General features: G+C 41.8%; 1 protein-coding gene and 1 long non-coding RNA gene across 8 annotated transcripts in view; one reads left to right on the forward strand and one right to left on the reverse strand.

Annotated features, from left to right (window-relative positions):
- Positions 1 to 1901: 1901 nt before the first annotated feature.
- LOC145858551 (uncharacterized) lies at positions 1902 to 10298 on the reverse strand. The gene is made up of 3 exons (XR_014378951.1): positions 10154 to 10298; positions 3592 to 3720; positions 1902 to 3440 (listed from the first exon to the last, which is right to left on the reverse strand). It is a non-coding gene; the product is annotated as an uncharacterized LOC145858551 (long non-coding RNA).
- wrn (WRN RecQ like helicase) overlaps positions 8771 to 16238 on the forward strand; it is a 40504-nt gene continuing 33036 nt past the window's right edge. For 2 of the 7 annotated variants that reach the window (XM_014144344.3, XM_082956596.1), the window contains exons 1-9: positions 9371 to 9456; positions 10048 to 10124; positions 12431 to 12552; positions 12979 to 13124; positions 13304 to 13452; positions 13756 to 13905; positions 14029 to 14071; positions 14980 to 15082; positions 15228 to 15609. In XM_014144344.3, coding sequence (XP_013999819.3) covers positions 9420 to 9456; positions 10048 to 10124; positions 12431 to 12552; positions 12979 to 13124; positions 13304 to 13452; positions 13756 to 13905; positions 14029 to 14071; positions 14980 to 15082; positions 15228 to 15609 — 1209 coding nt within the window. In that variant the 5' untranslated portion in view covers positions 9371 to 9419. Of the gene's footprint in view, positions 8915 to 8969; positions 9457 to 10047; positions 10125 to 12430; positions 12553 to 12978; positions 13125 to 13303; positions 13453 to 13755; positions 13906 to 14028; positions 14072 to 14979; positions 15083 to 15227; positions 15610 to 16238 lie in introns of those variants that run through there. The other 5 variants (XM_014144381.3, XM_014144371.3, XM_045693579.2 and 2 more) reach the window with 5 other exon arrangements.

Genomic DNA, 16238 nt, shown 5'->3' on the forward strand with positions numbered 1-16238 from the left:
ACTGAAAAACAGCTTCTATCTCAAGGCCATCAGACTGTTAAAGAGCCATCACTAGCACATTAGAAGCTGCTGCCCTATATACATAGACTTGAAATCACTGGCCACTTTAATAATGTTTACATATTTTGCATTACTCATATGCATATACTGTATTCTATCCTATTCTACTTTGTCTTAGTCTATGCCGCTCTGACATTGCTCATCCAAATATTTATAGTCTTAATTCCATTCCTTTACTTTAGATTGTGTGTATTGTTAAATATTACTAGTTAGATATTATTGCACTGTTGGAGCTAGAAACACAAGCATTTTGCTACACCAGCAATAACATCTGCTAAACATGTGTATTTGATTGATTGAAAACATCTCAATTGGGTTGACGTCAGGTGATTGTGGAGGCCAGATCATCTCATGCAGCACTCCATCACTCTCCTTCTTGGTCAAATAGCCCTTACGCAGCCTGGAGGTGTGTTGGGTCTTTGTCCTTTTGAAAAACAAATGATAGTGGGACTAAACGCAAACCAGATGGGATGGCGTATCGCTGCAGAATGCTGTGGTAGCTAAGCTGGTTAAGGGCGTCTTGAATTCTAAATAAATCACTGACAGTGTCACCAGCAAAGCACCCCCACACTTCCATGCTTCACGGTGGGAACCACACATGCGGAGATCATCCGTTCACCTACTCTGTGTCTCACAAAGACATGGCGGTTGGAACCAAAAATCTCAAATTTGGACTGTTCAGACCAAAGGACAGATTTCCAACGGCCTAATGACCATTGCTCGTGTTTCTTGGCCCAAGCAAGTCTCTTCTTCTTACTGGTGTCCTTTAGTAGTGGTTTCTTTGCGGCAATTTGACCATGAAGGCCTGATTCACGCAGACTCCTCTGAACAGTTGATGTTGAGATGTGTCTGTTACTTGAACTCTGTGAAGCATTTATTTGACCTGCAATTTCTGAGGCTGGTAACTCAAATAAACTTATCCTCTGCAGAAGAAGTATCTCTGGGTCTTCCTTTCCTGTGGAGGTCCTCATGAGAGCCAGTTTCATCATAGCGCTTGATGTTTTTTGCGACCCACTTGAAGAAATGTTCAAAGTTCTTGACTGATTGACTGACCTTCATGTCTTAAAGTAATGATGGACTGTCATTTCTCTTTGCTTATTTGAGCTGTTCTTGTCATAATATGGACTTGGTCTTTTGTCAAAAACACTATTTCATAGTTTTGATGTATTCACTATTGTTCTACAATGTAGAAAATAGTAAAAAATAAAGAAAAACCCTGAAATGAGTAGGTGTGTCCAAACTTTTGACTGGTACTGTATATACACACACACACACACATACACACAGTACAGTACAGTACAGTATACTGTACTGTACTGTACTGTGTGTATGTGTGTGTGTGTGTGTGTGTATATACAGTACCAGTCAAAAGTTTGGACACACCTACTCATTTCAGGGTTTTAATTTTTTTTTATATATATATATTTTTTAAAAGGGGGTCAATGCAAATAATCCGTTAGCCGTTTGATTAAATGTAAGCAGATTTATGGCTTGGGGGTAGAAGCTGTTCAGGAAACTATTGGTCACGTTTGCTGTGCGGTAGCAGAGAGAACAGTATATGACTTGGGAGGCTGGAGTCTTTGACACCACCTGGTATAGGGGTTCTAGATGGCAGGGAGCTTGGTCCCAGTGATATGCTGGGCCACACACACTTCCCTCTGTAGCGCCTTACAGTCAGATTCCAAGCTGTTGCCATGCCAAGCGGTGATGCAGCCAGTCAAGATGCTCTGAATGGTGCAGCTGTAGAACTTGTGCTCCTTTCATTCAGAACCTAAAATGAACCTAACTTCAACGTCTGGAAAATACGTATTTTAGACGTTATTTTGCTTACTGGGCATCCAACTCTCCCTTCCTCTCCAGCAGCGAAATCCCAGATAAAAGAGACAGACAACCTAGTTTGAGATTAACAATTTTATTTGACACAGCAAGTGAATTTACTGCAAATAACTGCCTTTATAAAAGGTAGGATAGAATAGCTGCAATAACGTTAGCTGTCACCATCGATATAAATGCTGCAACATATAAAGGCCTACCAATTTTTTTTTTTTACGTGAATGAGGGACAAACATGATAATTGATTGAGAAAATATCGTAATGGCTTCCGGAATAAAGTGATGTTTTAGCGCGTTATATGCAAATGTTCCATCCAGTTTTTCCCCGCGATTTAAAAAAAGAACATTCTGAATTCAACAACGCAAATGGTTTCGAACAGATGATAAAACAGGTAAGAGATAATCAACGTTCTATGGAAAATGCACGTCATGGAACACACCATCCATAGAGTTGCATTATTTTCTAGCGAACGCATAGAGCCCCGGGTTGATTATTTATACCATGGCTATAATTTAACATATTTGCCGCCTGAAATGTGTTGATTTGCTGGTAGAAATGTGTTCTGCATCCACTGAAGTAGCTAGCACGTTTACTAGATAGCTACAGTAGTTGCCGTGGTAACCAAACAAACATACTTTCTAGCTTATCTAACAAAACAATCAGTACTAACTTGCCATTATGACAAATCGAATTCATTTTATATTTTCAGTCATTTAGCAGACGCTATTATCCAGAGTGAATACAGTACCAGTCAAAAGTCTGGACACACCTACTCATTCAAGGGTTTTTCTTTATTTTTTAGAATAAAACTATGAAATAACATGGAATCATGTAGTAACCAAAAAAAAGTGTTAAACAAAGTAGCCACCCTTTGCCTTCATGACAGCTTTGCACACTCTTGGAATTCTCTTAACCAACTTCACCTGGAATGCTTTCCCAACAGTCTTGAAGGAGTTCCCACATATGCTGAGCACTTGTTGGCTGCTTTTCCTTCACTCTGTGGCCCAACTCATCCCAAACCATCTCAATTGGGTTGAGATCAGGTGATTGTGGAGGCCAGGTCATCTGATACAGCACTCCAACACTTTTGGAAAAACAAATGATAGTTGGACTAAGCACAAACCAGATGGGATGGCGTATCACTGCAGAATGCTGTGGTAGCCATGCTGGTTAAGTGCGCCTTGAATTCTAAATAAATCATTGACAGTGTCACCAGCAAAGCACCATCACACCTCCTCCTCCATGCTTCACGGTGGGAACCACACATGCGGAGATCATCCGTTCACCTACTCTGCGTCTGGAACTAAAAGGACAGATATTCACCGGTCTAATGTCCATTGCTCGTGTTTCTTGGGCCAAGCAAGTGTCTTCTTATTGGTGTCATTTAATGGGTCGGCAGGTAGCCTAGAGGTTAGTTACCGACAGGTTGCTGGATTGAATCCCCGAGCTGACAACGTAAAAATCTGTCATTCTGCCCCTGAACAAGACAGTTAACCCACTGTTCCCTGGTAGGACGTCATTGTAAATAAGAATTTGTACTGACTTGCCTAAAGTTAATACAAAAAAAGAAAAAAAAGAATTGGTACACACACTTCACCACAGTGTTCTCCACTCTATATAATAGATGTGTTGTTGTTTATTTGATATATTGCTAAAATAAAAGGTTCAATAAAATAAGTAATAAACTTGAGTTCTTACCGATTTAAAGAAAATCTTCAAAGAGACCACATTCAAGTCCTTCATCCCCCACTTAGTCTGACTGCTGCTTTCTCTGGCTCCACAACAAACCCCCGCCCGGCCATCTAGAGGTGTGAATACCCAGCCAGCCTACAAGAAGAGGATGGTAAGTGCTTTACAGCAGAAAGAGACTTGGGACCAGCAGCACAATCTTGTGTAGAGGATGTTCTAAATACTGTAATCGTAAATAGTGTGTACATTTATTTATTTATTTATTTATATATATATATATATTTTTTTTTTTACTTTGTGTGTGGTTTGTGAGGGAAAGCCGCACACTAAGAGCTCAGATGCAAAAATGTAATAACCTAATAACCAACGTTTCGACAGCAAAGCTGTCTTCATCAGGGTATCTTATGACATTAGATCAGTGTTGGCTGCTAACTTGGCTCTTATCTTAAATATTTCACTTCTGTGTTTGGAGACATTGGATCAGCATTCTTGTCGCGTCTCCTGTTAGTACATTTAATGTAGGGAAGCTAATGATCCATCATGTATGAAATTCCTGGGAGTGTGTAAACTTGTATTTTTTATTAGCATAGCATTTTTGTATGTTTTCTATAGTTATGTTCTTGAAAATGTATCAATTTACCAATTCGGCCACTTGGGTACATTTGGGAAAATCGTGAAGAACACCTGGGTGACTTCATACTAAATGCTGGAGACTAATATCTCTCTCACTAGCTTTAAGCACAAGCTGTCAGAGCAGCTCACAGATCACTGCACCTGTACATAGCCCATCTGTAAATAGGCCATCCAACTACCTCATCCCCATACTGTATTTATTTATTTACCTTTGCACCCCAGTATCTCTACTTGCACATTCATCTTCTGCACATCTACCATTCCAGTGTTTAATTGCTATATTGTAATTACTTCGCCACCATGGCCTATTTATTGCCTTACCTCCCTTATCTTACCTCATCTGCACAAACTGCATATAAACTTTTCTACTGTATTATTGACTGTATGTTTGTTTATTCCATGTGTAACTCTGTGTTGTTGTATGTGTCCAACTGCTTTGCTTCATCTTGGCCAGGTCACAGTTGTAAATGAGAACTTGTGAAATAGTAGCTTTCTCATTCTTGAAGTTATCAGTCTGAAACTTTGCACATACATGGTGTCCACAAGAGGGCAACAGTGTAAACAGCTTCCTAGCTGAATGTGTGACCTTTCTCTTGCATTTCAAAGATGATGGTACAACAACAAAAAAGACGTTTTTTTCTTTGTATTTTCTTCTACCAGATCGAATCTACAATGTAGAAAACAGTAAAAATAAAGAAAAACCCTGGAATGAGTAGGTGTGTCCAAACGTTTGACTGGCACAGTATATTTTCATATTTGTTCGTAATGGTCCCTGTGGGAATCAAACCTACACCGCTGGTTTTGCAAGTGCCATGCGCTACCAACTGAGCCACATGGGACCACATAATTCAACAATGCCAATAATGTTTTCAATTCAACTTCCGCTTTCAATAGCAGCACAAACATAGAACATGTAAGAATGAACTATAGCCATTGAATTCCACCGTGCAAATGTACCGTGTATTATAGTGAAATAATACATACTCTAGAATTTCCTTCAACCCAATCAGAAACAAGTATTCATCAATACCATGGTATAATTAAGCAATAAGGCATCAGGGGGTATGGTATATGGCCAATATACCACGGCTAAGGGCTGTTCTTAGTCAAATCAAATGTCATTTGTCACATGCAGCAAATACAACAGGTTACACCTAACACCTTACAGTGAAATGCTTAGTTACAAGCCCTTAACCAACAATGCAGTTAAGAAAATACCCCCAAAAAAGTAAGAGATAAGAATAACAAATAATTAAAGAGCTGTAGTAAATAACAATAGTGGGGCTATATACAGGGGGTACCGGTACAGAGTCAATATGCGGGGGCACCGGTGTCGAGGTAATTGAGGTAATATGTAGTTATTAAAGTGACTATGCATAGATAATAACAGAGAGTAGCAGCAGCATGGGGGGGGGGGGGGGGGGTAATGCAAATAGTCTGGGTTGCCATTTGATTAGATGTTCAGGAGTCTTATGGCTTGGGGGTAGAAACTGTTTAGAAGTCCTCTTGGACTTAGACTTGGTGCTCCGGTACTGCTTGTCGTGCAGTAGCAGAGAGAACAGTCTATGACTAGGATGGCTGGAGTCTTTGACCATTTTTAGGGCCTTCTTCTGACACCGCCTGGTATAGAGGTCCTGGATGGCAGGCAGCTTGGCCCCGGTGATGTACTGAGCCATACGCACTACCCTCTGTAGTGCCTTGCGGTTGGAGGCCGAGCAGTTGCCATACCAGGTAGTGATGCAATCCGTCAGGATGCTCTCGCTGGTGCAGCTGTAGAACCTTTTGAGGATCTGAGGACCCATGCCAAATCTTTTCAGTCTTCTGAGGGGGAATGGGTTTTGTCGTGCCCTCTTTACGACTGTCTTGGTGTGCTTGGACCATGTTAGTTTGTTGGTGATGTGGACGCCAAGGAACTTGAAGCTCTCAACCTGCTCCACTACAGCCCCGTCGATGAGAATGCTCGGTCCTCCTTTTCCTGTAGTCCACAATCATCTCCTTTGTCTTGATCACGTTGAGGGAGAGGTTGTTGTCCTTGCACCACACGGTCAGGTCGCTGACCTCCCTATAGGCTATCTCATCGTTGTCGGTGATCAGGCCTACCACTGTTGTGTCATCAGCAAACTTAATGATGGTGTTGGAGTCGTGCCTGGCCGTGTAGTCATGAGTGAACAGGGAGTACAGGAGGGGGACTGAGCACGCACCCCTGAAGGGCCCCCGTGTTGAGGATCAGCGAGGCGGATGTGTTGTTACCTACCCTTACCACCTGGGGGCGGCCCATCAGGAAGTCCAGGATCCAGTTGCAGAGGGAGGTGTTTAGTCCCAGGGTCCTTAGCTTAGTGATGAGCTTTGAGGGCACTATGGTGTTGAACACTGAGCTGTAGTCAATGAATAGCATTCTCACATAGGTGTTCCTTTTGTCCAGGTGGGAAAGGGCAGTGTGGAGTGCAATAGAGATTGCATCATCTGTGGATCTGTTGGTGCGGTATGCATATTGGAGTGGGTCTAGGGTTTCTAGGATAATGGTGTTGATGTGAGCCATGACCAGCATTTCAAAGCATTTCATGGCTACAGACGTGAGTGATACAGGTCGGTAGTCATTTAGGCAGGTCACCTTAAAATGGCTCACAATGCAACGCAGAGTGCCTGGATACATCCCATCGCTGTGGTATATTGGCCATATACCACAAACCCAAGAGGTGCCTTGTTGCTGTTATAAACTGGTTACCAACATAATTAGTGCAGTAAAAGTAAATGTTTTGTCATACCCGTAGTATACGGTTTGATATACCACGGCTGTTAGCCAATCAGCATTCAGGGCTCGAACCACCCAGTTTCTTATTAAGTGATGATGCCAGAGAAGCCGGTGTTTGGAAGATATAGTGGCACAGGTGTTGTTAGGCCTGAGACGAAGTCGAGGCCGGCAAACCGTGCCAATATATCCTCCAAACACCGGCTTTGATGGCATTATCACTTTTATACAATGGGTTACCAACATATTCAAATATTGGTTGAAATGTTATTTTGATTAATTTATTCATACTATTTCATCCTTCCACAAGATATAGTCCCGACACAAATCTAGGGTTGCTACCCAGGCCGGCTGGTTGTTCGTTCTATCAGTTCGGTTGCCAGAGATGCGACCCAGTTGTTCAGTCTTTTTGGTCTGCATCTATGTACACGACCCATTCGTTCGTGCTAAATGTTCCATTGCCATACTGGCTGGCAACGTTCTTATCCCTTGCTTGATAGCTAGCCAACTGCGGCTAACTTAAGTGCAGCCTGAATAACAGAAAAGTAGCTGCATTTGCAGTTGTTTTAGCCGTTTCTAGTGACATTTATTTGGATACATCCATAACAATGAGCTAAAGACGGGCAATCTTGCCTGGCACAGAAAATGTGCTCACTCGTCAGGACACTGTTGTTCAGAGGAGCTAGCCAACAACACAGCTAACACAATCACTTCAAACTGAAGCTGGAAAGACTGCAAACTAACTGCACTTAGTTTCGTTTGACCTTTTTTCAATGTACATTTCTTTGTATATATCCATAGAAAGGATGCCAGCTGATTAATGATGTCGACTGGCTGAGAAAAGCTGCCTGCCTGTCTGTCTCGTCCCGACTCCCGACACGTTCATTACTATGGGACAGCTGGAGATCCAATTTCAATATTGAAACAATTTTTATACAAATCTCGGCTGTTGAAAAACGAAATGTTAGTCTAAATGAAATGCGAGATAATGTCTAGATGCTTTTTATAGTGGAGATCAAGTTTAGAAATTGCCTGGCTGGGCTGATGATCCAGTGGATTGCACAGTCAGATGGAACAGAGTAAATAGGCATTTTAACGTCATAGATTTAGCCGGTGGTAACTTGTGGAATAGACGTCGGCTGGAATGCGGTTTTAACCAATCACCATTCAGGATTAGACCCACCCGTTGTATAATTAAGCAATAAGGCCCGATGGGGTGTGGTATATGGCCTATATACACCATGGCTAAGGGCTGTTCTTAGCCACACTGCAACGCGAATGCATTATAAGCTGATTAGGTTCAAACCCTGAATGCTGATTGGCTGACAGACATGGTATATCAGACCGTATACCACAGGTATGACAGAACATTTATTTTTACTGCTCTAATTACATTGGTAATGGGGCCTTAAGAAAATACCCCCAAAAAAGTAAGAGATAAGAATGGGCCTTAATCGACATCCATGTATTCGGCACCCAGGGAACAGTGGGTTAACTGCCTTGCTCAGGAGAAGAATGACAGATTTTTACCTTGTCAGCTCAGGGATTCGATCCAGCAACCTTTTGGTTACTGGCCCAATGCTCCTACCCGCCAAGCTACCTGCCGCACCACGGCTAAGGGCTGTATCCAGGCACTCTGTGTTGCTTCGTGCATATGAACAGCCCTTAGCCATGGTATTGGCAATATACCACACTCCCTCAGGCCTTATTGCTCAAATAACTCCAGGAGTGGTTGTATGCTATAATTAAGCAATAAGGCCAGAGGGGGTGTGATATATGGCCAATAAACCACGGCTAAGGGCTGTCCATACGCACGACGCAACGCAGAGGCCATATATCACAAACCCCCGAGGTGCTTTATCACTATTATAAACTGGTTACCAACAGTCTGTTATAAACTGGGTGGTTTGAGCCCTGAATGCTGATTGGCTGACAGACCGTATACTACTGGTAAGACAAAACTAATTATTATTTAGAATTATTTATTCATCAGGTTAGATATTTTTTTTAACCGAAAGCCGGAACTGTAACATGATCATGAATTAAGCTTGTTAAAACGCTCAGAAAAGGGTTATGATATGATGACTGATATGACTGCGATTTTGTTTCACAAGTGCAGCTAATGTAGGATCATTATTTATTCGTTGGCGACTGTAACCAAAATAGGAATACAAATAGGTGCTGTAATGTTACGTAGATGCAACTCATCTTCCAAAACAGTACGTGGCGGCAACTCGCGAGTATATTAAATAAAAAATGACTACAAATCAACAAGAAGAAGAAGAATACGGCGGGAGTTGTTAGCATGTTTGGCAGCTAACGTCAACTACGCGTTAGATACTAGCTAGCCAAGTGAACCATCTCTGGAGTTAGCTAACCACCGTGAGTGAGTATGGAAACACATGAATGTAGACAACAATAGCCAGCTAACCACCGTGAGTGAGTATGGAAACACATGAATGTAGACAACAATAGCCAGCTAACCACCGTGAGTGAGTATGGAAACACATGAATGTAGACAACAATAGCCAGCTAACGTTAACTATCTAGTTAATGCAGCCAGAATAGCACATGACGAGTAAACAGTCAAGCAAGTCAACTACACCGTTTGTTTGCGTTGAATTCAGCAAACTAGCAGGGATTCTTTACAGTAACCCTTGATGTGACATTAGAGAACGTTAGCCAGCCAGCTAGTCAGCCAGCCAGCTAGCCAGCTAACAAATTGCCAGCTGTTGGATTAACAATGGAAAGTTGGAAATATCTGCTATGACAGGTATCAGCACATGCACATGTGTTTTAGCCAATGCTAAAAAATGTCAGTCTGAAATGCAAACGTTAGCCTATAATAAAGATGGAAACACGACACTAGCCATGACAACAGCTGTCATTGTAAAGCGATTTATTTTACACCAGCAACATATTTTGCTGTTTGTCTTCCTAAGGAATACAATCTGATTTTTAAGCTGTATTTGCAAAATAGGAACATGTTGGAAACAAGGAAGGACTCATGCCACAGTGTTGTATTCTACACTGTAGATGCTGTAACTATTATTAACGCTTATAAATCTCTTTCCCTCGGACAGATTCAAACATGACTGACAGGAATTTACCTGAGTGGATGTCGAAGATAGAAACTACTGAAAAAGATGCACTTAAACAGGTAATTGAAGTTGAGTAAACAGTACTCACATATATGGTCCAAGATAGTGAACGACAAACTGGGATGGTTAGTAAACCAGAAGTAGTTCCTGGTTCGTTAACAGATGGCAATATCACCAGCACAGTGTGTAGACATCCCCAGTAGTACAGGTCTACTGGCCTCCAAATGCCTGCCAACAGCTGTCTGAGGTTGGCTATCAAGGTGTGGTTAATTTTCAATTTAGTGACACTCTAATTTGCTTATGTTTACCTATCCACCTGAGCTGTGCAGGGTCATATGCAAATAAAACCATCGCACTGTTTCTCTTAACCCATTTCAATATTCAGTATTGTTAGTGTATGTGATATTTCCTTTGACCACCGTTGTTAATTAGTTATAGTTAGAACATTTTAATTAATACTGACTTGAGTTTAATTCAACCAGTTTATTGATACACCATGTGTTGCTGTATAGAGGTCTATGAGACGAGTCCTGCATCATGCTGTCACTCTTCAACATTTGCATAGGTGATGTATGTACTGGAAATGTAAATTTCTGTACATGGAGTAAGAACACGTGCACGATGGACAATAGTGAATGGCCTTTTATTTGCATATTTCCGTCGACAGAGCAAACCCAATATGCCCAGTTCTGTGGAGAATGGCTGGTAATATACAGTGAGGGAAAAAAAGTATTTGATCCCCTGCTGATTTTGTACGTTTGCCCACTGACAAAGAAATGATCAGTCTATAATTTTAATGGTAGGTTTATTTGAACAGTGAGAGACAGAATAACAACAACAAAAAATCCAGAAAAACCCATGTCAAAAATGTTATAAAATTATTTGCATTTTAATGAGGGAAATAAGTATTTGACCCCTCTGCAAAACATGACTTAGTACTTGGTGGCAAAACCCTTGTTGGCAATCAGAGGTCAGACGTTTCTTGTAGTTGGCCACCAGGTTTGCACACATCTCAGGAGGGATTTTGTCCCACTCCTCTTTGCAGATCTTCTCCAAGTCATTAAGGTTTCGAGGCTGACGTTTGGCAACTCGAACCTTCAGCTCGCTCCACAGATTTTCTATGGGATTAAGGTCCGGAGACTGGCTAGGCCACTCCAGGACCTTAATGTGCTTCTTCTTGAGCCACTCCTTTGTTGCCTTGGCCGTGTGTTTTGGGTCATTGTCATGCTGGAATACCCATCCACGACCCATTTTCAATGCCCTGGCTGAGGGAAGGAGGCTCTCACCCAAGATTTGATGGTACATGGCCCCGTCCATCGTCCCTTTGATGCGGTGAAGTTGTCCTGTCCCCTTAGCAGAAAAACACCCCCAAAGCATAATGTTTCCACCTCCATGTTTGACGGTGGGGATGGTGTTCTTGGGGTCATAGGCAGCATTCCTCCTCCTCCAAACACGGCGAGTTGAGTTGATGCGAAAGAGCTCCATTTTGGTCTCATCTGACCACAACACTTTCACCCAGTTGTCCTCTGAATCATTCAGATGTTCATTGGCAAACTTCAGACGGGCATGTATATGTGCTTTCTTGAGCAGGGGGACCTTGCGGGCGCTGCAGGATTTCAGTCCTTCATGGCGTAGTGTGTTACCAATTGTTTTCTTGATGACTATGGTCCCAGCTGCCTTGAGATCATTGACAAGATCCTCCCGTGTAGTTCTGGGCTGATTCCTCACCGTTCTCATGATCATTGCAACTCCACGAGGTGAGATCTTGCATGGAGCCCCAGGCCGAGGGAGCTGGACACTTCTTTTGTGTTTCTTCCATTTGCGAATAATCGCACCAACTGTTGTCACCTTCTCACCAAGCTGCGTGGTGATGGTCTTGTAGCTCATTCCAGCCTTGTGTGGGTCTACAATCTTGTCCCTGACATCCTTGGAGAGCTCTTTGGTCTTGGCCATGGTGGAGAGTTTGGAATCTGATTAATTGATTGCTTCTGTGGACAGGTGTCTTTTATACAGGTAACAATCTGAGATTAGGAGCACTCCCTTTAAGAGTGTGCTCCTAATCTCAGCTCGTTACCTGTATAAAAGATACCTGGGAGACAGAAATGTTTCTGATTGAGAGGGGGTAAATACTTATTTCCCTCATTAAAATGCAAATCTATTTATAACATTTTTGACATGTGTTTTTCTGGATTTTTTTGTTGTTGTTCTGTCGCTCACGGTTCAAATAAACCTACCATTAAAATTATAGACTGATAATTTCTTTGTCAGTGGGCAAACGTACAAAATCAGCAGGGGATCAAATACTTTTTTCCCCTCACTGTAGTCTCTGTGGGGGTAATAAACACTTTTTTGTTTTTCTCAACAGGTTCAAACAGGACTCTATAAAAGAAATGTCATAGAGGATGACCTTCCTTATCTAGAGTTCACTGGCACAGTCATATTCAGCCAGGAGAAAAATGACTGCTCGTTCCTGTCTGACGAGTTGAGGTAATCAAGACTATCACCAGTCTGAGTCTCATAGTACATTCAGTGTACATTTAATAACACAGAGATTGAGCAGTCAATCAAGTCAGTTGTACAGTGGTAAGCAGGTAGGCCTAGCATGTGGAGTCATGGGTTTAGCGTGCTGTGGCTTTATTCACCACTTTGAGTAGTCGCTTACCGTTTTCCTCAGAACGCATCGCGTCTCTGAAGGTGTGTCTATATTCTGGAAGTCGTTGTCGATTCGTCTTGATTATAAAACGTGTTCACCGCTGTAAAATAAATGTCTGAATCCAAATGTTGGGGCAAATAACATCTCAAATGTGTACCAACCGCATTGTATGTTAATTATAGTGGGCAATAATAGTTTTTTTACTTGGATTTTGCACCTCATTTACACATCAATCCCTCTCTTGTTTTTTTTCTTCGTAGGTCTAGTCTATCACCTGGCTCTGCTGTGGGGTTTGACATAGAATGGCCTCCTTCCTTCACCAAAGGCCAGAAGAAGAAAGTTGCCTTGGTTCAGCTGTGTGCTTCTGTGGAGAAGTGTTACCTTTTTCACCTCTCCTCAATGTCAAGTAAAGTTCACAGGGGAAATGTCTCTAACATTGACTTATCATTGTATGAATCATTTTCTGCTTATCACTTCTGTTATGTTGTTGCTGCCTATAGTTTATCGGTATTTTGACACATCAGAAACACGTTTAGACCTGTTCTGCAATGGTTTTCTGTATTGCATATCTCTGACTTCTTGCAGGATTTCCAACTGGCTTGAAGATATTTTTGGAGGATGAGACAATCCGAAAAGTTGGCGTGGGCATCGAAGGAGACATGTGGAAGCTACTCTCTGACTTTGATGTCAAACTGAAGAATTTCGTGGAGCTTGGAGATTTGGCAAATGGAAGAGTAAGATCACAGAATTGTACCCTCATTTTACAGCAATTACACAACTACCAATGTGTTTACTCATGGGCCAATGTATGAAACACTTCCACTTGTTGGTGTGTAACTGTATAGTCAAGTCCTAAACAAAATGTCCAGTTAAAAAGGTATCGTTCCAACTACAGCAAAAATACTGGCCTTCTCGAATATTTCACCCAAAATGCATCTGCTAACATGCTATGAGGAATAGCAAAATGACTGTTTGATTGCTCTAAAGCTACATACAGTATTATATCCTCACTGACTAGAATTCTCTGTGATTTCCAGCTGCGATGCGGTGAGAGATGGAGTCTGGATGGGCTCGTCAAGCACCTGTTCAAGAAGAGGCTGTTCAAACAGCAGGATGTGCGCTGTAGCAATTGGGATGACTTTGAACTCTCCCAGGAACAGAAAAGATATGCAGCCACAGATGCTTATGTGAGTGGGGAAAAAACCTACGGTATCATATTGTCATTGGAAGAATAGAGAACTGGTTTTATGGGAGAGTTGTGCAAGAGATTCTGTATTTGTTTATCAGCCATGTTTTTTTGTCTTGCCTAGGCTGGCCTGATCATTCATAACAAACTGAATTCTATGAACCCTGGTGAGTATTGTGTAGATTTCTTTGATGTGTTATGTTTCTCAAATCCCAGTAATTTTATTGGTTTCCTTTATTAAAAGCCCCTAAGGTCCATGTCAAATGGAAATCAAATTAGAAAAATGTAGAAAATAAAAATCCTAATGGAAATCTGTCAGTTTAAGATTGAGATATCTGGTATTCAAAAGTTTGGACACACTTAAACCCTGGAATGAGTTTCTTTATTTTTATACACATACTAAGCAGCTCATGTTATAGACAGAAGCGTGCTACATGGCATACCAATCCGAACTTGTCTCTTGGCATGTCCAGCCCATCCATTGTCTCAGCCAGCCATGGCTAGCTTGAAGGTTCCTGTCTGTTTCTCTGACTAAACCAACTAGGCTCGTAATTTAACAATTGTATTCATATTTACAGATGGTATGCAAGTTTTTTATTAAGGCACATGAAAGTTCACGTTCCAGAAGGCATTTCTGCCCAAAAAATCATTTTGATAAAAATGTACGTTGAAATGGCTCTCCTGTGAATTAGCGACGCGCGACATACAGCTAGTTTCCTGAAATGAGTCAGATCTTTTATTTTTTCTATATCTCTCAGATATAGGAGAGACACTTCAGAACACACTTCCTTTTGTTTTATTTGGGGGGGGGGGGGGGGGGGGTCCTTATCTGCTCCATGTAGCTGAATCAGCTACATGGAGCAGATAAGGACCCCCCCCCCCCCCCCCCCCAAAAAAAAAATCTATACTAATAATTTATTATAGATAGGGGGTCTTAAAAGGATAAATTATCTTTGATATGACCTTCATAAAATAATTCCGTATAGTTAGTAGAACCCCCCCCCTCCCCCTTAGACTCTGGTTGGTTAATAGCAGTATCTTTAAACAAAATATGTCTCTTTGTGCTCCAATAAAGGAGTGAATACTCAGTCTGGCCTTAAGGACAAGCTGTCTCAAATGGCCAATGAAATTGAGGAATTAGCTGGCAGCATCCCAGAAGAAGTCAATGACATCCAGAGGTCCAGTATACAGACATTACTATTCCAACATCAAGATTGTTGTTCACTCATTTCTTTGATTCATAAGTACAGTACAGACAAGGTCAGAAATGTAACCAGTCTGAAATGTATGTATTTATTTATTTATTTTCTTTTGTCATTGTAGCGTTGCAACGCTAGTGGAGGACCTGTATGTTAGACTCACTGCTCTGAGAGATTTGCTGTCAAAGAACAACACCTCAGCTTCTACCATAGATCCAGAACTTTTGTCTCACGACCTCCCAGAGAACAAGACCCTCAGTCCTGACGGAACAGACACAACCAATGGAACACAGATGGATCAGGGCTCACCCGGAGAAGATGAGGACCTCAATCACTCTAACATAGATCTCTTTAAGGTTCCTGAACCCATGGAAGAGGCCAGCAAACCCATAGACTATCAAGGAGATTGCATTATGTCCCTGGATATCTCAGAGTATGAGCTTCAAATGCTGGAGAGGCAAGCTAAGCAGGAGGATCTGGAGGAGCAGTCCACTTTGGAGTTCCAGGTGAAGAGCAAATCTATTTAGCCTGATCCCAGACCTGTTTGTGCTGTAATGCCAATTTCTATGGTCACCGTCACGCCAAAAACCAGTAAGATGGGACTAACAGATCTGGAACCAGGTTATATCCATTTGTATTTATGTGGAGGATTCTACATTAGATGTCATTGTTTAGGAAACAAGCTAAGGATAGAGAGTCCTTTGTTGACCTCTGTTCATTTTGCATTATGCCACCTTCATGCAAATGTCGTAAAAGTTTGTTGGCAGCCGTTTATTGTCCAACTGATGTGGGCAAGAACAACTCATATATTTAGCCCTTATTCAATAGGGCTGGAAGTTTGAACAACTGGTAGTATTTGTGTCACTAGTTTCAATAGAATGTCTTAATTCTGCATATCATAATATGGCCGGTGTCAGTAAACGTCAGGGAAGAAAACGTAATTAAATTGTTGCCAGCAGCACAGTTGCAGTCACCAACGCTCTGGATAACATAAAAACAGCCTAACCAGCTCTGCTAGGGTGTGTAAAATGGTCAGAGTGAGCTGTTCTCTCATGTGTCTTGAAGTAGCTACCAACTCTCTGAGTTTACGAGTGCCCAGGGTGCACTCTTGCACTCCAGATTGAATTTACGAATA

Source organism: Salmo salar, chromosome 01 (assembly GCF_965601325.2).
Source record: "Salmo salar chromosome 01, fSalSal1, whole genome shotgun sequence".
NCBI classification, from domain to species: domain Eukaryota; kingdom Metazoa; phylum Chordata; class Actinopteri; order Salmoniformes; family Salmonidae; genus Salmo; species Salmo salar.